This window comes from Lynx canadensis, chromosome C1 (assembly GCF_007474595.2).
Source record: "Lynx canadensis isolate LIC74 chromosome C1, mLynCan4.pri.v2, whole genome shotgun sequence".
Classification (NCBI taxonomy): Eukaryota; Metazoa; Chordata; class Mammalia; order Carnivora; family Felidae; genus Lynx; species Lynx canadensis.
In genome coordinates, this window is record NC_044310.1 from 212,091,938 (window position 1) to 212,117,742 (window position 25,805).

Consider the following 25,805-nt stretch of genomic DNA (forward strand, 5'->3'; position numbering starts at 1 on the left):
CCTTCTTCTTGTTTACACGGTTCAATGAGATCTGTCTCAAATTTTGGGCTACTTAGGATAGGCATCTGAGGCAGATGGCAAGCAGTCATTAGACATTCTAAATAGTTTGTTGACTTTCAAATTATTTTGATCAACTCTTAAAAATCTAAACAATATAGAAATGATGAGGGTTGAAGGTGAACGTTCTCCACAGTCAGGATGAGGGCTCAGAAGAAGAACTGTCCGCATCTGGGCCATCTGTGTCAGGGGCACACAATGTCTTTGAGCACCTCAGAGTGTGGTTGACTCACACAGTCTTGCTCTGGCTCAGTCCCCTGTCCTGTCCCCAGGGGTCCTGCCACAGCCCTCACGCAGATGAATTTTCTCCCTTAGTAGACCTCCTAGTGATGTTTGTAGTCTAGGTCCTGTGGGTGCTACTGGGCTCGCTCGTCTATGGTGCCCCTCCTCCAAGTCTACCTTTTCCAGACTCATCTCCCTTGTCTTCCCCAGGATCTCCTGCCCATCCAAGCTCCTGAGGGCTGGGTGTGCAGCTGGAAGCTGGGCCAAGATGGTGGTCAAGAGCGGTAAGGAGAGCCCTGTCTCGAGAAGATCCAAATGACCTCTCCTCTTGGTAGACATGAAAAGTAAGGCAAGCTATAGTTGTTCGCATCAACATTTCCTGGCACGGGACCTGAGGGAGGGTGGGGCATCTCTTGAGCATTTCCTTATCTTTTATTTGGGGCCTCGGGTTGTTACCGCACACTGAGCAGACAAAGAAGATGAATTTCAGATCCCAGGACCAGCAAACAGCGACCAGAGGGAGCAGGAACAAAAACAGTCTATTCCAACCAGTAAACGTGGTGGGGCCAACGCAACACCAATGCCCAGTAAGGGTGGGAAAGAGGGGGGAGTCAACAATCAACTAGCTACTTACTAATTTGTTTTCTGTTTTATTATTAAAAAAAATTTTAATTCTCGTGTAGTTAGCATATATTAGTTTCAGGTGTATCATATAGTGACTCACTACCTACGAATTGAATAATTTAATTACGGCTTTCTTTCGCTCATCTAGCAGATGGAGTCTTCCATTGCTATTGGCTTCATGATTATGTTAACCTTATTTGGATGTTAGGTGTTAGAGGAGTGAAGGAAACACTTGAACCAAATAGAGCCCTTTATTCTCAGTATTGGAGAACTCAGAATCCACAATACCATTTTTGACAACACCCGATGGTACTCCATGGTTGTATTTAATGTTAACAGAGTCCTTCATGATGATGGCTGGGGAGATTAGAAACAATTTTGGAAGCTAAATCAGGTCCGTCAGGTCTTTAAATGTTTTATCATCTTTTCCAATAATTTCAATAACATTACTCTTAGAATCCAAACCATATAAAAATGGACGTGGTTGAAACCGAAAGGCCCCTGTAATCAGAGCCTGAGCAATTGAGTAAGGGTCACAGAGGGGTGTACCGCACAAGTTACTTGTCATTTAAGAACACTTATCGGGTGGGCATCACAGCATCAGACTGGTCATGGAGGCATCCCTGACAAGGATTCCGGTGCTGAGTTGGAGCATCAGTCCCTTGTTTTCTTTTTCTTTTGTCACACTCAGTTCTTTTTCCCTGGGCTCCTGCCACAAGCCCCTGGGTCGACAGGTGCATGATTGCCCCTCACACCCACCTCGAACTGAACTAAGTCAGTCCCAAGCAACATTACCTTGCACAGAGGCAGGCGGGGTGCCAGGTCCCTCTTGTGAGTCTTCTTCAGCATTTATGCAGGATGTTAAGTTGTCATCGGTCATTGAAGAGAGGAAGAAAAATCATTACAGGGCATGGGGACAGAGTGTCAGGGAGGAGATTAAACATTTAGAAACACCCAGGCCAGAAGCATCAGGGCCCAAGGGCAGAGGGTGGGGCTGTTCCAAGGGTGGGAAGCAGGTGTTCAGGCTCCTGACTTTCCCCAGGCCCCTGGAAGTGCCGGGAAGGGCTGTGTGTGGCAGGCGGGCACATGGGATGGACCAGGCTAACAAAAGGGTGAGGCCTTGGAGTCCTAGACACGACTGCAGGTACCCTAGGCTGGGCATACACAGGTGTTGGACAAGGTCTGCTTCTCACCTGGAGTGATCCTTCCTTCCTGGGTGGCTCTGGGGAGGGCCACGGCCGGGCCAGGAGGGTGCTGGGTGGATGCGCTGGGCTCACTGACACTGGGCTCACGGGGCGAGAGGCTCTGTGATCGGTGTTGGGGTGGGGGCAACGACAGCAGGGTCTGGAGGGAGCTCCCTTTGGCTGAGTTGGCTGGGACTTCAAGGAGGGTAGGCCCGGCTCTGTTCCATCCTCCGTAGGAAATGACAACTGGGATTGGTGAAGGAGCACACATCAACACCCCGGGGACTCCGAATTATTTGGGGGAAGGAAGGGGCGCCTGGGTGGCTCAGCAGGTTGAGCTTCTGATTTCGGCTCAGGTCATGATCTCGCGGTTTGTGAGTTCGAGCCCTTCATCGGGCTCTCTGTTGTCAGCACAGAGCCTGTTTTGGATACTCTGTCCCCCCCGCCCCCCATCTCTGCCCCTTCCCTGCTCACGCTCTCTCCCTCAAAAAAAAAAAAAAAAAGAACATTAAAAATAAAATAAAAAAAGAATTATTTGGGGAAGGGAATTTCTTCACACATGACTTCCAAAGGGTCAGGGGCATGGGGTGGTTGGTTCATTCTCCCCTAGGTGTGGAGAACTGATTTATCACCAGCATCATCCACTCGTGGCCCATTTCTACTCTGTGCTACTGATTTGGGGCATTCAGTTCAAATATGACTGCATCCAATCTCTGGGCTAAGACCAAAGTCGTTTCACACATGAAGTTGACTTAGTCCTCAGGGACTTAATCTTCTTAAGTTTTTCTTTAATTTTGGTTTCAGAATTTAGACTATCTTGTACAATGGTACAATTCGAATACGTGTCCCTGTTTTAATAAGTAAACACATCACACCTCCCTGTAGCAAAGAAGATAAAATAGAGATTCCTTCACAAGGTGCGTTCTGTCTACTCTGGTTTCTGCTCATTTGTGCAGATTGCGCTTCTGTGCCTCCCTGCCTTGCACCCTGGGATGGGCCACAGCAAACTTCCTCCGCATCCTCAATACCCCAGGCCCTCGCCTTTCTGCACGCTATGCCTCCCGTGGCCAGGTTTCTCTTACGATTCTTCTCCATCATTTATTTCAGAAGTTAAGTCGTCTGGACCAGTGAACAGAAAAAGGAAAGCAAGCTGGGATTCTGGAGAGGGGCTCAGAACACGAGCCTAGGGCTACAGATCCAGAAAGATGCTTGAGCTCGGCCGGGTCGGGGAGCACAGCGGTGTGTGGTGCCTTTGGCCCTCGGACTGACTTAGCGTGGCCTCTGAGAACCCAGGCCTCCCCGCGTTGCCTGGCTGCTGCCGGGAGCACCGGTCGGCGTGCACCTGCGCCCTGCCGCCCCTTTAGCTCAAGGAGTCATTTCTCCTGGGGAGGAACCTCTTGCTGTCAAGAGCGCTGACCCCACTCACAGTAAGGTCCCAGTGCAGTGTGAGCCGCCGGTCCTCTTCCTGTTGTTCTCGGGGAAGCGAATCGTGCGCCTTGGCCAAAGTGTTTATCCGCAAGCCCAAAACGATGGTGTCACCTGTTCCTCCTGCCCTGGCTTCTTTCTTCCCAGCTCTGTCCTCGCTCTTTCTCCTGCTCTGTATTTGTCCAGCTCTTTCTCGTTCACAGAGTGCTTCCACGTTCCCTTTCCTTCTCATACCCTCTGTCTGTCTCCAGCTCCCTCTCCCTTCTCCTCCAGCTTTAGGCGGCACCTTCCACCTTGTTGGGAAGAGGGATTGAGAGCTCAGGCCCCAGAGTTAGGAGACCCAGTAGGACGCCTGCTCTGCTCTTCACAGGCAAGTAACCTGGGGAAGGTTATTCTGAGCTATACTTTCTTCAAATGTCAGGTGGGGCTGATAATGACATCACAGGGTTGTTTTAAAGATAATGTGAGAGGGGCGCCTGGGTGGCTCAGTCGGTTGGGCGTCCGACTTCAGCTCAGGTCATGATCTCGAGGTCTGTGAGTTTGAGGCCCGCGTCGGGCTCTGTGCTGACAGCTCAGAGCCTGGAGCCTGTTTCGGATTCTGTGTCTCCCTCTCTTTCTGACCACCCCCCCCCCCACTCATGTTCTGTCTCTCTCTGTCTCAAAAATAAATAAATGTTAAAAAAAATAAAGATGACGTGAGATAACCCTCTACAGTGCTTGGGACGATGCCTGGTACATAGTAAGTACTCAAAAAAAAAAAAGAGAGAGAGATACTTATTATCCATCCCTATTCATTTCCCTTCCCCTCTGGCCCTCCTTATCCTTCTGCCAGACTGAGTCTCTGTAACTGCATTTCAGTCACATTTTTTCCTTCCCTAGAGACTGTCCAGGGTGCTAAACGGTACCGCTTTCCCCCACTTCATAGAACAGGTAAGACAGAAATGTTTGTGTCTTCTAGAAATTCATCTTAGAGAAGTGGGGCCAGAGACGGCTCTTCCTGCCACACTGCGAGAGAGTCAGCTTCTTACCTCCCCAGAGAACCGGCCGGTTGAGGGGCACCGCCCACGGGGCTGAAAGCCAACCCACACTTGGAGCAAAGCAACTTCCGGTCCCTGCTCCTACAGCCCGAGAGATATTCGGAAAGAGTCATACCGCTTCTGAAGCTCTTGAGGATCCTTGTCAGGTCGGGGTATTCACGCAGGTTAATTCGGCTGAAGAGAATCTGCAGAAATGACAGGTTGAACATCTTCTCCAGGTGGCTGAGGATATTGTACACCAGTCTGGGCACAGGGACCTGGTTTCTGTAGGCTTCCATGGATTCCTTGAAAAATGGCACCAAGGATGGTGATGAATAATCATAAAATGGAATGGAAGTTTCTTTTACGTTTGTGGTTTGCTACAGTGTAAGAGTAGTATTTCATTCTTCTAACAAGGACTTTAACACAAACGTATAGATAGACTTGAAGGCAGAGAAGTCACAGTTACACATATTTACTTCCAGAACTTCACCTATTTTGGGATGGTTGTTCGTAGGAATAAATAACTTAGCCGTCTTTAAAATAAGTCTGCTTTGTGAACCTTATTTTAGGTATATTTGAGGGCAGAGAGAAATTTGAGGGAAGGGAAGGTAGTCAAAGGCTCCTACTATGTAACTATGTCTCTCAGGCTCTGGGCAGAACTCTGCAGCAAAGGACCAATTAGTTGGTCACAAGTGGCAATTCTGTTGATCGCTTGTTAGCCTCTGTTTGATCTCTCTGTCTCTCTCTCTGTCTCTCTCTTACTCTCTCTCTTTGACTTGAGATGGCCTGAATGGGTTCTAGCCAACAAGGAAATCATCCAGAGAACTCCTCTTCCTGAGAAGTTGGCCAAAAGGAGAAACATGGCAGGAGAATTGATTGCACAACACTTACTGAGCACCTACTAGGCTTGTCCTTGGGTATATAGCAGTGGATAAGACCAGCGTGGTGCTACCCATAGTGAGGGAAGGGACACTGTCGGGTGGAGAAGATGAGCATTCAATAATAAACACAAATTAAAGAAATGCCCCGTTGCTTTTGAGAGAAGTGTTATGAAGGGAAAGCATAGATTTCTATGGGAAATCAATTAGATGAATGGGTTAAGGAATCCTCTCTGAGGAGTGACATCCGGGCTATGACCCGAAGAAGGGTTGGAGCCAACCAGGCCAAGCCTGGGAGAAGAACACTCAACCACTGCTGCCCTTTCTTGGGCTTAGGGCTCAGGAAATACATAAAAAACAAAAATCATGAAAAGAATGCCATTTTTGTCCATATAGCCATATCTTCCAATGCCTGCTTTGCTTCAAGTCTGAAAGGACTGCGTACAACAAGCTCTTAAGAATTGGGAGGGTACCCTTAGTGGGTTGAATGGTGCCACCCTCCAGAAAGATGTGTCCACTTGAAACCTGTGAATATGACCTTATTTGGAAAAGGGGTCTTTGCGGATGTAATTAAGTTAGGATTTGAGAAGAGATCATCCTGGATTAGGGTGGGCTCTAACACACAATAACAAGTGTCCTTAGAAGAGAAGAGAAAAAGAAAAGATGAGGGAAAGAAAAGCTGATGGAGAGATTGATGTAGAGATGGAAACAGAGATTGGAAGTGAAGTTTCTACAAGGATTTCTGGTGCCACCAGAAGGTAGGAGAGTCAGGGAACAGGCTCTCTCTTGGAGCCTCCAGAAGGAACCAACATGGCCAACACCTTGATTTTGTACTTCTGGCTTCCAAGCTGTGAGAGAATAAATTTCTCTCGTTTTAAGGCACGTGGGGCGAAGTCGTTTGTATGGCTGCCCTTGTAACCCCATCTTTCCCTGAGAATGAACATTTTGGACTAGACCTTCCAAGCTCTAAGGGTTTGTGGTTTGAAACTTCAGTAACTGTTGGGGGGGGGGGGCTGGGCTGCCACGGAAAAGCAGTCAGCACGACTCACCCTGTACATCGTCTCAGTGATGAAGGAGTTGTCTCGGAGGCCTTCGAGGAAGGGAAATGGCTTGTGTATGGCATAGGCAATCTCCAGCTTCTGGTATATGAAGTGCTGGCGTAGAGTCTTTTCTAAGGCTCTGGTCATGGTGAACATCCTACGGAAGAGGCACGAGAAGAGAGGAAAGACTCTGGGAACTCGGGGAGCTGCTGTTTGTGCTCAGTGGGCATTTTCAGATCACCATCCTGGTCCCAAAGTCATCCTGTAGCAGTCTTCCTCAAAGGCTCACGGGCGTAAGAGGCAATGACAACGTCCAAGGACAATGGAGGCTGAAATTGACCAACAATAGGTTGCTGAAATCTCAAAGGGGTATTGGTAAATATGAGACAGATATTAAAAATAGCTTATAGGAGCAGCTGGGTGGCTCAGTCAGTTAAGTGTCCAACTCTTGATTTTGGCTCAGGTCATGATCTCACAATTTGTGAGTTTGAGCCCCACATCGAGCTCTGCACTGACTGTGTGGAGCCTGCTTGGGATTCTCTCTCTCTCTCTCTCTCTCTCTCTCTCTCTCTGCCCCTCCCCTGCTCTCTCTCTCTCAAAAATAAACTAAAAAAATTTAAAAAATTAAAAACTATAAAAGTCACTAATATTTATTGAGTATTTCCTATGTGCTGGACTTTATTATAAAGGTTTCACATGCAGTAACTTATTTGATCGTCACAAAACCCTTGCAAGATGGTTTCTATGATTTCACCCATTGTATTGTGAAGGACATGGAGACATAGAGATGTGTTATGAACTTGCCCTAAATCACACAACTTTGAAGTGATAGAGGTGAACACATTCCGATGTTCTGCTTCTAGGTTTATGGTCATAAGTACTAAGGTCTGTGGCTACACTGAACAGAGTTAAGGTTGTCCGGACCACACCTTACGACAGACACTAGCAAATCTCATGTAAGAGGGACCACCCAATGATGAGTAGAAAGATAGAAACCCGATAATATTTGGAAACTTGAGTAAACCACCTACAACCTTCAACACACAAATAGGCCAAACATAAATAGACACGAAGGAGGTATAAGACGTGATTAGTAAAAGGCAACTTAGCTGATTTATTATATGTATCAATTACATATTGCAGAACAGACATGTGCCTTTCCCATCCCATGCGACATTGATAAAAATTAGCGATTGATAGATCATGAGAAAATATCAATAATTATTAGAGGCAGAAAACCTACAGATGAATTCCTGACAACTTGTCAAGGGAATAGAAGGGAATAGAAAAACTCAATCACCCAGAGATTTTTTTTTTTTAAATGAAATAGAGATCCTGTTTTTCCTACTTCCTTTTGTGTATAATAGAAAACTGAACGGTAACTAATGACTATTTCCAGGATTAATCCCAGTGGTAGATTGAGCAGCCCTGCTCTCTCCTCATTCCCACATCATTTACATTTGACAGAAGGAAAAAAAACAAAACACATTGTAAGAGTAAAGTAATCCACAATAGTGCTGGAAAAGAAAAGATGCCTCAGGGGGTCTATAATCATGAAGAAATACTGGAGATTGAGAACAGGTGGAAGAGAAATCTAGCAACCAGGATGCGGACAGAATCCATGATGTGGGGAAGAAAATTGCAAAGGTAAGCACAGAGCCCCAGAAATCCAGAATGGTCACATGGTAACAAGAGGAAGTGACCCTGAGGTTACGTTTAGAATGATTATACAACAGCATTCAGAACATAAGATCCACCAGCTTCCTTATTCTTCAACTATTATGGTTCTCAAGAGTGAGAGCAAGGCACAGAGAGGTTAAGTAAATAGCCCGAGGTGGCAAAGCAGAGCTTGTCTGAATAAAGCCCCACTAAAGCTAGTGCATGATATAGGGTCTCCTATGGGAGTGTTCAGATTTTTATTATGGGAAGGAGTCTTAAAAATGAATAAGCAAAAGACAAACATCCATATGGGGAAAAAAAGCAAAAGGCTTAACTAGGCAATTAAGTCAAATGTGCAATAAATATATGAAAAGCATGGCAATTCTCTAGTAGCTGGAACAGTACAAAAGAAGACGATTTAATAGCATTTGCCTATCAGATTGCCCAACATAAAGACTAATCGCAATAACCACAGATGCTCCTGGTGCAAACGTAAACAGATCCAAATGTTCTGGAGGCGAAGTTAGCAATCAGGGTCAAACGCCCTAGAATATGGATTCCCTTGAGTCCCAGATTCCACCTCTAGGAATGCACTTCAAGGAAACAATCATAAATGTGCTTAAGGAAAATATATAAAAACCTCATGAAACACTAGGGAAGAAATGAAGGGTTTCCTCCTCATTTTTTTTTTCCCACCAACCACATCTAGTCACTTGCACTGTGGATAATAAATAAGCTGCCCATTTGGGGCTGAGTGCAGAATCAACAGAGCACAGAGGAGGAGGGTAGAGAGCAAATCTCCCTTTCATCCACAACAACGGGCTACAATTTAGGGCAAAAGGAGTCGAGCTGTGTTTCTGCTCCCCCCGCCCCCGACTCCCACGTCTGTCCCCCTTTTTCATGGTCTCTGGTTAAACCCCACATACCTCTCTATCTTTGGAAGACAATATTTTACAAGGAGAGAGTCTCACAGTTTAAAATAGCTGAGTTCCACTCTGTAGCTGCTGTCAGGAAATTAGCTATCAGAGCCTGATCACCCCAAATGAAGAATAAAGTAGCCGAGACAAAAACCCACCTGGAGGCTGGGTTTGCCACCTGCTCCTGCCCCTTCCCTGGTCAGGGGCTGGGGCAGGGATGGCTCCTGGAAGGCGGAGAGAACAGCAGGGGGACACCAGTGGGTGAAGCAGGAAGTCTGTGCTTTGCCACATGCAGTGGGGGGCCAGGCTTCCGGAGGAAAGAAAAGTGAAAGTATTTGGAGCTGATCGTGCGGGAAGCTGGAGGCAGTGCCTGCCGCCTCCCTCCATCTCCGTCCGGACACTTGTGAGGTTCCCGGGGCATTTAGGGGAAGCGGTGGGGGGTCCCGTCGTGGGGTAGCCTGACGAGGGGTGTCCAGAGGGGAGGAGGCATCAGGGCCCAGCCCCAGGATCCACGGACAGGAGCTGGGGATCCACTATCTGAGTGCTTGCCTACTCACTTCTATTCCCCCAGGCTATTTCCCCCTCCTGTCCTTTTGGGAGATGAAAATGTTCCTACACTGAATCGGGGTGCTGGTAACACAACTGAATGAATTTACTAGAAATCATCGAACTTTTAGAAACAAACAAAACCCAGACGGGGAGGGGAGGTGACCCAGAAATGCCTATAATTTGTCAGGATAAAATTATTGCCTAAGAAAGTCGAGACAAAAGGGAACCTGAATATAAACTGAAATCATATAGAGGAAAATCATTCCTCTGGGCAGGAAAATGGCCGGGGGGGCAGGCAGGCATTTGGGCGCCAGGAGCGTGAGGAAGTCAGGTCTAAGGCAGAGCCAGGGCCGGGAGAAGACTCTAGAACAGCCACTTCAAGGAAGATGGGATACGCCCTCCACACACACCCTTAAAGATGCCTTATGTGCAGGGACGCCTGGGAGGCTCAGTCCATTAAGTGTCCAACTTTGGCTCGGGTCATGATTTCAGTTTGTGGGTTCAAGCCCCACATCGGGTTCTGTGCGGACAGCTCAGAGCCTGGAGCCTGCTTCAGATTCTGTGTCTCCTTCTCTCTCTTCCTCTCCTCCGCTCGCACTCTGTCTTTCTCTCTCAAAAATAAACATTGAAAAAAAATAAAAATAAAGATGCCTTATGCACATTGGCACATAATGTCTGTGAGAGACCCTATAACATAGAAATCTGTTTAACTTAATTGGAATCAATAATTCTCAAATGGATTCAACCCATGGGCTCCCCTTACCAGGACACCCAAAAGCTCCTCAGAAAAAAGGTGGGAAAAATGGTTCTGGCGTCTAAGAAGCCTCGAGATCTAGGTTCACCTGCTTGCTACAGAGGCACCAGCACAGCATATCCCACACGAGCACATTCTAGGTCAATAGGCTCAGCCCTGGTGCTGGTAGGTCACTCCTGTAAGGATGACAGAGGCTCGAGAGCCACAGGAAGGTAGCAAGCAGCACCGCGAAATGCCAGGACGGGAACAGGGAGAGGAGTTCAGTCCACTGTGCATTTGTTACACTTCATTTACCTGAAACCCTCCACTTACCTGGGAAACCCCTTCATGGCCATCCCAGCCTGGAAACAAGGATCTCCTCCTTTAGCCTGCCCAGAGATAGATTAGGCAAAGGCAAAGGAGTGGAAACATAATGCCCGATGATTAGCCTAGAAACAGATGTGAATAAGATAAAAGGTGTTTCTGTCTAAGGGACACCTGCTTGGGAAAATGGTAATAATGGGAAAACTTCAGCTACTGTATTCAGTGACATATATTCTGAGAATTTACTAAAATCGTGTACAATTCTTTTTTAGCTCAATTTTATTGGGGTATAAAATGCATTCATCTCAAGTGTACGTTTAAGTGGTTGAGTTTTAACAAATGTAATCGTAATTACAATCATGACGTAGGCCATTTCCATCATTCCAGAAAGTTCCTTCGTGCCCTTTGCAGATAGATAGCCTCCTCCCCAACCTCGTCATCAGGCAACCACTGATGCACTTGCTGTTAGTACAGATTCGTTTCGCCTGTATCAAAGTTTTACATAAATGAAAACATGCAGTATGTGAATTTTGACGTGTGACTTCTTTGGGTCATCATAATGCTGTTGACATTCACCTCTGTTGCTGAGGGTCGGTAATTGATTCCTCTTTAGCAGGTGTGCTGGCCGACTCTTGTTCATCCTGTCCGATCACCATGATGTCACCAACGTAATTGATAAGTGTGATGTTCTATGGGATATCCGGGGGACCCAGATGTCTTTGGACTATCTTATGACAAGGGGCAGGTGAGTTAATATAACGCCCAAGACAAAACTGTACACGAATGTTCTTATCTGTCATGCAGGAACTAAAACTCTTTCCGATCCTCCTTTTCTAACCAGGATGGAAAGAAAACATTTACCAGATCAATGCCCCCACACCATGTACTTGAGGTCCATGGAATGACCTGGGCTGGGGATCTTACTGCCCAGACGGCTTACTTTCTTATCCCAGTCTTCGGCCTTCTTATAAATTCTGGGAGTGACCTGATACACTTCTAAGAAATTGACTTTCTGTCCGAGTTAGCCATTATCAGTTGTGATTACTCATACCCCAAAACTCCAGCTGCTTATAAGTTGGTATCAGAGAATGAGTTGCCAGCGAAGAAACTTCACAGAAATAGGATCAATCTGAGATTGGTTATGTGACCTACCTGAACATAAAAGTAGTGGACAGCCTATTAGCGTTCAAAGATGGGGGTTTGGTAGACTTTGGCAAGCAGGGGCAAGGTAGCAGAGTAACTTCTAGCGCTGGATTGTACTCAGGACTCTACGAGTCACTCCCTGATTCCAAGTGTGAGATCTCAGCACACTTAGCAAAATGGCGAGGAGTTTTTCCAGTAAAAAGAAAGCATTGACTTCGCTTCAGAGATTACCACCTACTTGGCCTAAATCTGGGTGGGAAAACAGAGAAAGGAGGGCGGCCAGAATCTTCTCATCCCACGGGTCGTATGGAAGAAAAAGAAAACAACTCTACCCCTGTGTTAGGAACCAGGGATTGTCTGATCGGCATAGATGGTCTCGGTCCAGGATACGTTATCCCAGAGAGATTGATTCTCTAGCGAGGAGAGAGAAAAAAACAAGACAGTGGGAAATGCACGCTAAAACTGCAGCCTGTTGTTATCTGGGCTGATGCATGATATTGCAGACTAGGGCTTTCTTGTGAACTTAACAGAAGTACCCCTGAGGAATGCCAAAGACCTTGTGCTTATAAGCAAAGGAAGCTGGCACATTTATGTCATTGCCCAACTGAGTGGTGGCCTGGGCCTGCCTGCTGCTTAAGGGCAGGGAGAGGAGAGGGAGGAGACACCAGAGCGGGCTCTTGTAGTCTGTGTCCAGCCTTGTCTGGGCCACTGTGCCCCCTGGGAGGCCAAGAGCAGAGGACAGCCATGCCCCACAGCCACTTTGCCCCACAAAGCGAGGGAGGGAGAGAGGGAGGACGGGCAGGGACTGGTGGCAGGCGGTCCCGTGCGTGTGCAGCACCTGGTAGGCACGCATACCCCACCCGCTGGAAAAGATGTCCTCGGCGGTATCCTGGAATCTGGAATCTGTCCCAGCCAGATTCATGTTCACTTCTTTGGAGGCAAGAAAGAACAGAAGTGGGCAGAAAGGTAGAAATCTCTGGCCCTCTAGACTTTGCAAACATGTCTGTGCAAATTTCTAGCACATCCAGAGTGAGTCAGAAGAAGCAGGATTCAGCGGAACATACTTTGGAAACATCCTGCTTTGCCTCTGGCTCCCCAGGCCTCGCCTGCTTTGGCCACACTGCTCTGACTAAGGTCCTGGAAACTGCACATGCCCCGGCTCCCATTTATCTGTCCTACCTGCATTTCTAGTGCTCGGTTTTGCTTTTTCTATTTGTGCTTTGCTCCCATTTCTTTTTCTTCCAACTTTATGCTGCTATAGTGTGTTTTTGTAAGTTGCTTCAAATCCTTTACAGAATGAGGGCCGCTATTGGTGAAAAAATTACATACGGACATAATGTACAAACGCACTTGGTAGCGGGGCGCCTGGGGGGCTCAGTCTGTTAAGCATCTGACTTCGGCTCAGGTCATGATCTCACGGTTTGTGAGTTCGAGCCCCGCGTCGGGCTCTGTGCTGACAGCTCAGAGCCTGGAGCCTGCTTCGGATTCTGTGTCTCCCTCTCTCTCTGCCCCACCCCTGATCTCTCTCTCTCTCTCTCTCACTCTCTCTCAAAAATAAATAAACATTAAAAAAACCCCCACAAATCACATCATCCTTTAAGGTCTAGGTAATGTCAGTTCCAAACCCTTTCCCCATCCCACGGGAAGCCTGTCTCTGTCCTTGAGATTTCAATGACTAGCTGAAGCTCAGTTTTTTCTAATCACCGAGGCTGCATTTTTATATATATATATGAAATTTATTGTCAAATTGGTTTCCATACAACACCCAGTGCTCATCCCAAAAGGTGCCCTCCTCCATGCCCATCACCCACCTCCCTCCCACCCCCCATCAACCCTTAGTTTGTTCTCAGTTTTTAAGAGTCTCTTATGCTTTGGCTCTCTCCCTCTCTAACCTCTTTTTTTTTTTCCTTCCCCTCCCCCATGGTCTTCTGTTAAGTTTCTCAGGATCCACAGAAGAGTGAAAACATATGGTATCTGTCTTTCTCTGTATGGCTTATTTCACTTAGCATCACACTCTCCAGTTCCATCCACGTTGCTACAAAGGGCCAGATTTCATTCTTTCTCATGGCCACGTAGTACTCCATTGTGTATATAAACCACAATTTCTTTATCCATTCATCAGTGGATGGACATTTAGGCTCTTTCCATCATTTGGCTATTGATGAGAGTGCTGCTCTAAACATTGGGGTACAAGTGCCCCTATGCATCAGTACTCCTGTATCCCTTGTGTAAATTCCTAGCAGTGCTACTGCTGGGTCATAGGGTAGATCTATTTTTAATTTTTTGAGGAACCTCCACACTGTTTTCCAGAGCGGCTGCACCAGTTTGCATTCCCACCAAGAGTGCAAGAGGGTTCCTGTTTCTCCACATCCTCTCCAGCATCTATAGTCTCCCGATTTGTTCGTTTTAGCCACTCTGGCTGGCGTGAGGTGATATCTGAGTGTGGTCTTGATTTGTATTTCCCTGATGAGGAGCGACGTTGAGCATCTTTTCATGTGCCTGTTGGCCACCTGGATGTTTTCTTTAGAGAAGTGTCTATTCATGTCTTCTGCTCATTTCTTCACTGGATTACTTGCTTTTCGGGTGTGGAGTTTGGTGAGCTCTTTATAGATTTTGGATACTAGCCCTTTGTCCGATACGTCACTTGCAAATATCTTTTCCCATTCCGTTGGTTGCCTTTTAGTTTTGTTGATTGTTTCCTTTGCTGTGCAGAAGCTTTTTATCTTCATGAGGTCCCAATAGTTCATTTTTGCTTTTAATTCCCTTGACCGAGGCTGCATCTGTAAAGGGCCCATTTATTCAAGACACTTGAGCAAATTCACACACCAGGCTTCTCTGCCCAAACCTGGCACTTCCCTCTGGTTGCAGGAGTGCGGAGTTTTCTCTGGCTTCTGACTGCTTTCCAGAAATTTGAGGAACATCTTCCCTGCCTTATAATGAAGAGCATTTTGCCTCTCTCTACCCCGTGTCCAGTCCAGGCTGAGTACTGTGCCCGGCCAGTCCACTGGCCTGAGAGATGATCTGGAATGTCTTCCTTCTCACGACCACCTTAAGGGCAGAGAGGCAGGTACAAACATGCACCTTAGCAGAGAGGCAGGTGCAACATGGCCTTCACTTCCTGCCTACACATGCTTTGCCCCCTTACTCCAAAACAACCTGGATCCATTTGAATGAAATTGACCTTTCTGCTCTCTTGCCCTTGGATGAACAGTGGCCCATCTGCCATGGACCCCGAGCTGGCCCTGTTCCTCCTCCCTGGGGCTGAGAACTGCCACAGAGACTGGGTGGAGGGAGCCAGCATTGGTGCAGCCATTTCACCCTGTTCAGCAATTTAGCCTTTACTCTTTGGGTGCCACACACGAGAGATCCATCAGTTGGATTGATCGGAGCTCCTCAGAGCTCCGGGAAGGCACAAAGGCAGTCAATGTCTGCTCAAGGTTGATCCCAGGCCAGTGCCATGGCCCCGTGGGGCTGGCAGTAGAAGATGGCAGGTGGAGGCCTCCAGTCAGTTGCGGGTTAGCCCTTACCTCCTGTCCTGGGTCCCCATCTCCAGGAAGGTCGGCATCTACCCATGTTACTTCTGTCTTTCCGACCTCATTCCACGGGTATATGACAGAATGAGATTGCACGTAAAGAAATAATGAGGAAATTAGATTTCTTAAATCGCAGAGGATTGGCTCCCTGGGCAAACTTGAGGCTGACTCATATCACCTTCTACAAACACTTTCGTTTCCCCCATGCCTCCTCTACCCCTCCCCCACACCGCAAAAGACAGCTCTGCCCAGAACAGTTCCTTTTAGAAAAATTAACATTGAAATTGAATGAGTGCTGTCCAACTTCTGATTTCTGGGTAGCTGGGGGCCAGTTTGTCCCAGAGTGCATCTGTGCGTGGCATCTGAACACGGATGAGTTAGGGGAAGTGAAAGCAGACCCAACATCGACAAATGCAACCGAGTGGGGAGTGAGGCGTTGCTCTGTCTGTGCTGGGATGTTAGGCAGTTGACTAGGAGGGAATTTGTCTTTTAAAATACAAGGCAAATACATCAATGCATTCTTAAAGCAAGGTAAAAGTGTGTGGAAACCCCTCTACCCCAGACTCTGGAGGTGGCCAGGGCCCCAAGAAGGCATCAGCATTGCTATCAGCAGCTGCAGAACTGACAGGTAGGTCCTCAGCACCCAGTACCAGCACCCAGCCCACAGCCTCTCCTCTACCTGTTCCCGAGAGACGGGAGATGAACAAGCTTGAAACCAGCCAGCGCTCGGCCTCCGGGTAGGAAAAAGAAGTGACGCTCTCCTCAGAGAATGAGTTGGTAGGCGCTGCCTCTTTTTCTGATTTCTGGAAGATATTGTAGGGAACGGGCATCATTTTTTCTTTAAACATTTTGTAGGATTCATTAGTGATACGCTCTGGGCCCGATGCTTTCTTCTTTGGAGGTCTCTTAATTATTGATTCAATTCTTTTAATAGATATAGGCCCATTCGGATGACTGTCTCTCCTTGTGTGAACTTTGGTGTTTTGTGTCCTGTAAGAAATTTGTCTGTTTCACCTTCTATCAAATTCTTCGCCTTAGAGTTTTCCCTGGTGTTGTTTGTCTGCTATCTTTGTCCTGTCCGTGGGACTAATAGTGATGAACCCCTCTTTCATGTCTGATACTACTAATTTCTGTCTTCTCTCCTTCCTTTGCTAGCCTTGTTAGAGGTTTGTCGATTTTATTGATTTTTCTAAAAAAATCGGCTTTTGACTTCATTGATTTTCTTAGCTGTTTTCTTGTTTTCAGTTTCACTGATTTCCACTCTCATTTTTGTTGTTTATTTATTGATTTATTTTGCTTGCATTAGGTTTCAATTCTCTATTTTTCTGTAGTTGCCACAGGTGGGAGGTTAGATTATTCATTTAGATCTTTCTTGTCTAATGTGTAAATTCAGTGCTATACGTTTCCGTCTAAGCACTGCTTTTGCTACGTCCCACAAATTTTAATAAGCTGTGTTTTCATTTCCATCTAGCTCAAAATATTTTACAATTTCTCTTGAGATTTCTTCTTTAGCCCTAGAAGTGTGTTCTTCGATTCCAAGTATTTGGAGGATTTCCCAGCTATCTGTTATTTCTACTTTTATTTCATTGTGGTCTGAGAACATATTTTTAAATGATTTCTATCCTTTTAAATGTGTTAGGGTGTGTTTTACAGCCCAGAATATGGCATGTTTCGGTAAATATTCCATGTGAGCTTGAGGGGAATGTGCATTTTGTTGATGTTGAGTGGAATATTCCATAAATGTCAGTGAGACCAGATTGATTAATGATACTGTTCAGGTTGACTATATTCTTACCGAGTTTCGGCCTGCTCGATCTGTCAGTTACTAAAATAGGGGTATTGGCGACTCCAACAATAGGAGTGGATTTGTCTGTTTCTCCTTGTAGGTCGATCAGTTTTTGTGTCCTGTACTTTGATGCCACTTTGTTACTTGCGCATTGAGAATTGCTGTGTCTTCCTAGAGAAATTGACCCCTTCACTATATAATGTTCCTATTCACCCGACAATTTTCCTTGTTCTCAAGTCTGCTTTGTCTGAAATTAATGTAGCGACTACAACTTTCCTTTGATAATGCTGTTGACAACATATCTTTCTCCACCCCTTTACTTTGAATCTGTCTTGTGTTTTTCTGCTTAAGGTGGCTTTCTCATAGACAGCATACAATTGTGTTTTTTTTCTTTTCTTTTCGGTTTTTATTGCTCTATCGATTTCTGTCTTTTAATTGTTGCATCGAGGCCATTCACATTTGGGGTATTCATGTAGTTAGATTAATATCCACCAAATTGCAACTGTTGCTACTCATTGTACTTGTCTTCGTTTCTACTTTTTCTTCCCTTTTTTTTCTTCCTTTTACGGTTTCAACTGAACACTTTATTACCCCATTTGCTCTTTTTCTCCTAGCATATGAGTCACGCTCCTTTTAAAACGTTTGTAGTGGTTTCCCTAGAGGTTGTAATATATATTTGCTGCTATTCATATCGCTATTTATTTATGTACTTACTTATTTAGACTTTGCTTGGTACCATTTATTTTTTTCATATCCATTTCTTCAAGTTATACTCTATGGCTTTGTGAGTGACACATGCATCCTATAATGGAATGTCACACACTCCTCCCTCCCGTCCTTATGAACATTGCTGTCAGTCATTTCACTTATCCATACGTTCTAATCACATGTTGCTATTATTACTTTGAACAAACAGCTACCTCTTAAATCAATTTAGAATAGGAAATTATTGAGAACCCCAAAAAGCTAATCTTTGTTCTTGTAAATTACATTGATCGATATTTACCATATTAGGAATGGAAACTTTGAACACTTAAATATTTATTTGTTCATGAAAAAAATAATAATGAACTCATTACCTGCTAACATAAATGAAATGTTTTATGAGAAGTAACTGTGTTTTCTAAAATAAAGTAAATTAGTAAGAAGAGTAGCAAGGCTTTATATTTTTGCAAATCTCTTTAATAACTGGCTCAGTAGAAGATGGTGGGATTCTGTCTGCTTCTGCTTTCAACCCGTTGTGATCTCACAGAATGTGTATCCTCTGGGAGATTCTACTGTACATGTGTGACAGAATGAGAGAGAAAAAGGGTAAATAACATTTTAGTACTATTATGAAAACAGTTTTCACCTTGGTCATACGTGAAAGGGTCTTACACAATCCCAGGGGTCCCTGGACCATACTTTCAAAATCACTATTTTAAAATAATTTTTAAGGGGCACCTGGGTGGCTCAGTCAGTTAAAGTGTCCGTCTCTTGATTTCGACTCAGGTCACGATCTCACGGTTCATGAGATCGAGCCCCATGTTGGGCTCTGTGCTGACAGCACGGAGCCTGCTTGGGAGTCTCTCTCTTTCCCTCTCTCAGCCCCTCCCCTGTGCACGCTCTCTCTCTCTCAAAAAAAAAAAAAAAATATATATATATATATATAAACTTAAAGTAATTTTTGAGATGTGCTTTTGTTTTCAAGTAAACTTTGCGGTTTTTAGACATCAGTAATTTAAGTGGTTTGAGTGCTGCCTTCCATTTCTTTTATAACAAAACTTTGCTGGTGTTGATATCTTGGTTCTCTCTCTCTTTTTTAAATGTTTTATTTATTTTTGAGACAGAGAGAGACAGAGCGTGAGCAGGGGAGGGGCAGAGAGAGAGGGAGACCCAGAATCCGAAGCAGGCTCCAGTTTCCGAGCTGCCCGCGCAGAGCCCGACGCGGGGCTCGAACTCAAAACCCGCGAGGTCATGACCCGAGCCGAAGTCGGACGCTTAACCGACTGAGCCACCCAGGCGCCCCTCTTGGTTCTCTTACTGTAGCACATCATCGAATAATTTGTCCTCGAGAGACTGCATCGGTAAGAACAGACTAGATTACTCTACCGGAACACGCAATTCTGAGATCTTAGCGGGTCACTCACCTCTGCTTCAGAGAACCCTCGCTTGGGACAGTGTGGCTGCTGAGTGGCTGTCAGTGACAGCCACGGTAACCGAACATTGGGTGACCACCAGAGATGGTGCAGGAGTACAATATTTTCTGAGCCCTTACGCGGCTATTCGTTTTTTATTTGAAGTGGAGTTGACACATGGTGTTACATTAGCCTCCAGTGTGCATCGTGCTGTGGTTCACCACAGGGCACCTTGGCGAGTATCTTGTCCCCACACACGAAGAGCGTATATTTTTAGTCATTTCCTTTTACCTCTGAATCTATAGATTTGCATAACTGACATTTAAAATTTCAAATTTAGGTGTTCCCCACCCCTGCCCTTCAGGGTTTTTAGCAGCTATGTTCTGGGGAAATTCTCTCCTCATTTTACAACCATTTTAGCTAGCCTTTTTTTTTCCTTTTATTTTAGCTCTCATTTTAAATTTCCAGGCCCACCGTCTCATTTTCTGATCTTCTCTTCATGGCATCCTGGGCGCAATATCTTCTCCCATTCGAAAGACACTGCTTGTTTTTTGGAAACTCTCTCCTGCTCCCGGCACTATTTCTATTTACGCGGGGGTAATTTTTGTTCTTTGCTCACCTTGGTTCTATTCCTTCCTGAGGTAGGTTTGCACCAGTGTGTGTGGCCTATTGTTTGTTCCTACCTGAGGGCCAGCCACTGAAGAGCTAGCTTGGAAGTGTGTTTAAGGAGACAGGCTTGAAAACCTGCAGGCTCGGCTGTGGGAATCCCAGATGCCTGAGGGTGAAGGCCTCTTTCTCCAGGGGCATCTACATTTTTAAGAAGGAGCCTCTAGGGGCGCTTGGGTGGCTCAGTCGGTTGAGCATCCAACTTCGGCTCAGGTCATGATCTCATGGTTCATGAGTTCGAGCCCTACATCGGGCTCTGGGCTGACGGCTCAGAGCCTGGAGCCTGCTTCGGATTCTGTGTCTCCCTCTCTCTCTGCCCCGTCCCCGCTCATTCTCTGTCTCTCTCTCTCCCTCAAGAATAAATAAAACATTAAAAAAAAAATTTTTTTTTTTTTTTTTAAAAGGAAGGAGCCTCTAGTGTCTTGCCTGGATGTGGGTCAGAAAGGAGCTGGGGGCAGATCCTTTAGTGTTTTGCCTTTTAAGCAATCCTGCTGGTTCCTGCTGGCATCTCCGTTCCAGGCCCACTGTTCTCAGGGCTGCAGGACACCCTCTGGGATTGTCTTCTGAAAGCAACAGCAGTGAGGCTCACACCTCTTTTTCTCTTTCGGACTTTGGTTTCATTTTCTCATCTAATTCTCTTCCCTTATACTTCTTCCGTTACTCTCATTTTAGGGAACCCTCTAGTCGGAGGGGAGCGCAACACTTGTCCTCCGGCAACTATCTTTAACCAGAAGTTGTTGTTTTGTTTTTGTTTTTGTTTTGGAGAGAGAGAGGACGGAGAGAACCAGGGAAGGCCAGAGGGAGAGGGAGAGAGATGCTCAGTTCGCAAGATCTTGAGATCATGACCTGAGCCACAATCAGGAGTCTGCAGCTAAACTGCTTAACTGACTGAGCCCCCAGGGGCCCCTGTTTTTTTCTTTTTTAAAGGAATTCAGTGGAGGAATGGGTTTCATTCTATTCCAATGCATCCTTATAATGGGAGGTCCCAATGACCCTCTTATAATGGGAATAAACGTCTTCCAAGTGTTTTTACACCTTTTAGAATTACTGAGAAGACTCCCAAGACATCATCAGCAAAGGGAACCATTTTTCAAGTAAGAATCAGAATTACAAAGCTTTTTCAGTTTCAACATTACGGGTCACCTGGGTGGTTCAGACGGTGAAGCCTCCCATTCGGCTCCAGTCATGATCTCACGGGGTTTCGTGGGTTTGAACCCCACATGGGCCTCTGCATTCCCTGGCAGTGCTGAGCCTGCTTGGAATTCTCTCTGTCTCCCTGTCTCTCTCTCTCTGTCTCTCTCTCTGCCCCTCCCCCTCTCGATCTGTCTCTGTCTCTCTCAAAAATAAATAAGTAAACTTAAAGAAAAACATTTAAAAAAATTGGTTTTCCCAGGCACGGCCATAATGTTTGAAATGCAGGGGCCTTACAGGTCTCCGTGTACGGATAACACGTACGCAAGCAAGTTTAGATACAGAACGATGAGTCCTTGTTTTGAATATACACACGAGTCTCTATATTCAACAGGAGAAAAACACATATTCCTGTGACTGTTGTTAATTGAAACTGGACCATAGGGGTGGGTGTCTTTGGGCTAATTTTATTATGTGAAATGTCACTCCTTCCTGCCCCTGTGGGATGGAGAACTCTGCCTCTCTTCCACCTTCCTTGACATTTCTTCCAGTTGTCGGTAGCTAAGAAGACTTGCTGTCCCACTGCTCTCTCCACACTCAGCACCACACATCTTATTTTTTTTTTTTTTGGTTTCTTCCTTCTTTAACTGATGTGTTTTATTTATTTATTTTTTTTTAATATGAAATTTATTGACAAATTGGTTTCCATACAACACCCAGTGCTCATCCCAAAAGGTGCCCTCCTCAACACCCATCACCCACCCTCCCCTCCCTCCCACCCCCCATCAACCCTCAGTTCTCAGTTTTTAACAGTCTCTTATGCTTTGGCTCTCTCCCACTCTAACCTCTTTTTTTTTTTTTTTCCTTCCCCTCCCCCATGGGTTCCTGTTAAGTTTCTCAGGATCCACATAAGAGTGAAACCATATGGTATCTGTCTTTCTCTGTATGGCTTACTTCACTTAGCATCACACTCTCCAGTTCCATCCACGTTGCTACAAAAGGCCAGATTTCATTCTTTCTCATTGCCACGTAGTACTCCATTGTGTATATAAACCACAATTTCTTTATCCATTCATCAGTTGATGGACATTTAGGCTCTTTCCATAATTTGGCTATTGTTGAAAGTGCTGATGTAAACATTGGGGTACAAGTGCCCCTATGCATCAGCACTCCTGTATCCCTTGGATAAATTCCTAGCAGTGCTATTGCTGGGTCATAGGGTAGGTCTATTTTTAATTTTCTGAGGAACCTCCACACTGCTTTCCAGAGCGGCTGCACCAATTTGCATTCCCACCAACAGTGCAAGAGGGTTCCCGTTTCTCCACATCCTCTCCAGCATCTATACACATCTTATTCAAGCTTCCCCAAATCCTGTAAATAGATACGATTATTACTTCTGTTCTGGCAACGGAATCTCAGAAAGTTGGCCGAGGTTAGAGCAAGTAGCAAACCAGGATTTGTTGGCAAGTAACCTGCGGCCAGAGCCTGCACCTGACTTTGTGAAGGTTCGTTATGGAATGGGCGGATTGAACGCGCTTTTTCAAAACTAGACCTTACCTTCCCTGTTTATAGTACCACACGGTGGGGTCAGTGAACAATCTGGAATCACCGAGAATGACCTGGCTCCGTCTGATAGAGGCAAACAGACAACAGAACACGTTAGGCAGGAGACTATCAGGAGGAGTTTTCAGAGGTGATAACCAAGCTGTTCTTGAAAAAGAGTTAGGCTTTTGCTAGGCAGAGACTATTCAACTAGTGTTTTGCTTACATGACATTATGTAGCAGAATAGCGTGATTTGCGTGGTTTCATCTAAGTCTGTGATTTTAGCTGTATAATATATGGTGGAATCTCAAGAAACACACCAGACAGAATAGGATAAAGGGAAAGAACCCTGGGGCAGAGGTCAAGAGACCTTTCCTGCTTTAATGCCAGATCGTATGCACTATATGCATTCTTTTCACTGCAGAAAATACTTCCTAACATAGACAAAACAAAATTAAGTTGGCTTTACACCCGTATTGGCTGACATTTCGACGTATGACAATACTTGGGGTCTACAAAGGTATAGAGGAAAAACTCTTGTGAAATCCTGGCAGGACTGTAAACTGACAAATCATTTTGAAAGAGAAGTTAGCAACCTAGAAGTTGGAAGGTATCGTACCCCAGTACTGGGCAATTCTCTTCTGGGTACAAATGCTAAAAAATTCTTGTTACATGCAAATAAGGAGCTATAACCAAGGGTGTTTACCAAAATTCTACTCATAATAGCAAAAAAATTGGAATAGACCTAAACATTTACCAGTAAAGGATTGTTAGGCAAATATTGCCTCTATTTATGTAAAATATTACTGCACAGCAATTAAAATGCCCTGGTTTGACTTAAAAATATCAATGTTAGGGGCACCTGGGTGGCGCAGTCGGTTAAGCATCCGACTTCAGCCAGGTCACGATCTCGCGGTCCGTGAGTTCGAGCCCCGCGTCGGGCTCTGGGCTGATGGCTCAGAGCCTGGAGCCTGTTTCCGATTCTGTGTCTCCCTCTCTCTCTGCCCCTCCCCCGTTCATGCTCTGTCTCTCTCTGTCCCAAAAATAAATAAAAAAATAAAAAATAAAAAATAAAATAAAAAAAAACATTGAAAAAAAATATCAATGTGGACACATTTAAATAAATAATACATGGAAAAAAGGCAAATAACAGGCATACCTTGTTTAAAAAAAAACTTGCTCTTCGGTGGTAGGTTCTGTGATATTCTCTTCGTTGGCTTTTTATTTTTTTTGTCTGTAAACTTTTTAAAACAAACAATCTGTATTAGTCAGGGTTCTCCAGAGAAACAGAAAAGACAAAATGTGTGTGTGTGTGTGTGTGTGTGTGTGTAACAGAGATTTATTGTAAGGAATGAGCTCACGTGAATATAGACGCTGGCAATTCCAAATCTGCCCTGTGGGCCAGCAGACTGGAGCCCCAGCAGAGTTGGTGGTGCAGTTCCCATCTGAAAGCAGTCTATTTGTGAATTCTTTCCTACAGGGAGAGGTCAGTCTTTTTGCTCTAGGTGGGCCTTCAACTGATTGTATGAGGCCCACCCACATTATGGAGGGCCTGCTTGTTCAGAGCCATCCAGTTGAAATGATCATCTCATCCCCCAACACCCTTCAAGTGAGAAGGAAAGCCTGTAAGAACAGATAAAGAAGGCCAGCCAAATGTCCCAGGCTGGATACCCCGTTTGCTTGCTCTTTGCTTCTGTAATCTTGCTTGCCTCTTCCATCAGCCAACTGTCCCCATAGTATCCCCCCTTTTTCCCTTGAGTCCCTGCAATCCCACCTACCTGTGCAGCTGATAGAAAGTTTCCAAGTACCTGGAATCTAGCCCAGCATAAAAGAAGGCCAGCACCGGGGCTCGGGGGCTCAGCCTTTGGAGGTGACTCTGCTGGGCCAGCGCCAGTGCAAAATAAACAGTCTTTTCTGATTCCCCGAGTGCGTGTTGCTTGTCTCTTCCTGTGTGCCAAGTATTGCTGTAACACTTTTGGTGCGTTGGCCAGGAAGACGACAGCCACGCTGACCCCTTGAGCCACCGTTGTCAGTGAGCAGCGGAGAGGCCACTCATTGTGGGCCCCCGCCACGGAAAGGAAGGCGCACCGACATTGATTTCACCGGACCCCCACCATCGCCGGGCCCAGCAGTACTGGCCACTACTGCACTGGAACGGACTCCAGGGGGAACAGAAAAGACCTGTCCCAGGACGTTGGAACAGTAAGTGTCCCCGGGACTTCAGACCGGAATGCAGGCCCACCCCTGAGGCATAAGGGGAGCTTAATCACCTCCAGGGCAAGGTAGTCACTGAATAGAACAGAGAAGTCCTGGGTGGAAGTCTGCGATCTGTCTGAATGTGTGTGAGTGCCAATGTGTGTGAGTGCCCGTGCTCCGTGGAGCCTGAGTGGGTCCTACTCTGCGATTCTGTGATGATCTCATACGGCTCAAGGCAGAGTCAGGTCTGCAGAGGCCTGATCTGAGTCAGGGGTTTATACCCCTGCCAATGCTAAGAGGCATTCAATCCCCATGAGGGGCGTGGCCAGGCAGATGAACCGACCTCTTCCCTGTTTGTCCTGCGACACAGTTCATTGGGAGGGACCCATCTAGGATACCAGGATGGGGAAAATTCCTCAAAATCAACTGTTTTGGAATGTATGATTAAGAATTTTAAACAGGGAGGGGCCCTGAGTGGGGCTCAGTCGGTTAAGCATCTGACTTCAGCTCAGGTCATGATCTCATGGCTTGTGAGTTCGAGCCCCGCATCGGGCTCTGTGCTTACAGTTCAGAGCCTAGAGGCTGCTTCAGATTCTGTGTGTCTCTCTCTCACTGTCTGCCCCTCCCTGCTCACGCTCTGTCTCTCAAAAATAAATAAACATTAAAAAAAATTTTAAAAAAGAATTTTAAAAAGAGATTTTCAGGTGACTATGGGTCAAACTGACCCATGGGAAATTATGCACCCTCTGCGAATTAGAATGGTCTACGTTCTGTGTAGGCTGGCCCCCTGAGGGTACCCTAGAGGTTCCCACGGTCCGAGCTGTTTATAAGGTAATTACTGGGGACCCTAGCCATCCAGATCAGTTCCCATACATTGACCAATGACTGGAAATAGCCCAAGTCAAGCTTCTTTGGGTCCAGTTCTGCATTAATAGTAAGTGACGATGTAAGGTTTTAGTGGCGCAGGCTGGAAAGAAGACCTCACAGCAAAAAAACCCCACCGCCCCATCCTCCGAGAAAATTCAGAAGTCCTTCCTTTCAACCACCATATGCCCCCAG

At 45.9% G+C, this 25,805-nt stretch overlaps 2 protein-coding genes across 16 annotated transcripts in view; one reads left to right on the forward strand and one right to left on the reverse strand.

Moving 5' to 3' along the window:
- SP110 (SP110 nuclear body protein) overlaps nt 1-9,298 on the reverse strand; it is a 32,364-nt gene extending 23,066 nt beyond the window's left edge. Inside the window, 5 exon segments of the mRNA XM_032594532.1 lie at nt 1,699-1,773; nt 2,097-2,333; nt 4,665-4,833; nt 6,459-6,778; nt 9,184-9,298. Of these exon segments, the coding sequence (XP_032450423.1) occupies nt 1,699-1,773; nt 2,097-2,333; nt 4,665-4,833; nt 6,459-6,605 (628 nt within the window). The 5' untranslated portion in view covers nt 6,606-6,778; nt 9,184-9,298.
- Nucleotides 9,299-9,352: 54 nt separating this feature from the next.
- Nucleotides 9,353-25,805, forward strand: part of SP140 (SP140 nuclear body protein) — a 65,253-nt gene continuing 48,800 nt past the window's right edge. For 7 of the 15 annotated variants that reach the window (XM_030327382.1, XM_030327387.1, XM_030327394.1 and 4 more), the window contains exons 1-3: nt 9,361-9,428; nt 11,248-11,376; nt 24,542-24,752. In XM_030327382.1, coding sequence (XP_030183242.1) covers nt 24,752 — 1 coding nt within the window. In that variant the 5' untranslated portion in view covers nt 9,361-9,428; nt 11,248-11,376; nt 24,542-24,751. Of the gene's footprint in view, nt 9,429-11,244; nt 11,377-15,635; nt 15,936-15,972; nt 16,085-24,541; nt 24,753-25,805 lie in introns of those variants that run through there. The other 8 variants (XM_030327383.1, XM_030327384.1, XM_030327395.2 and 5 more) reach the window with 8 other exon arrangements.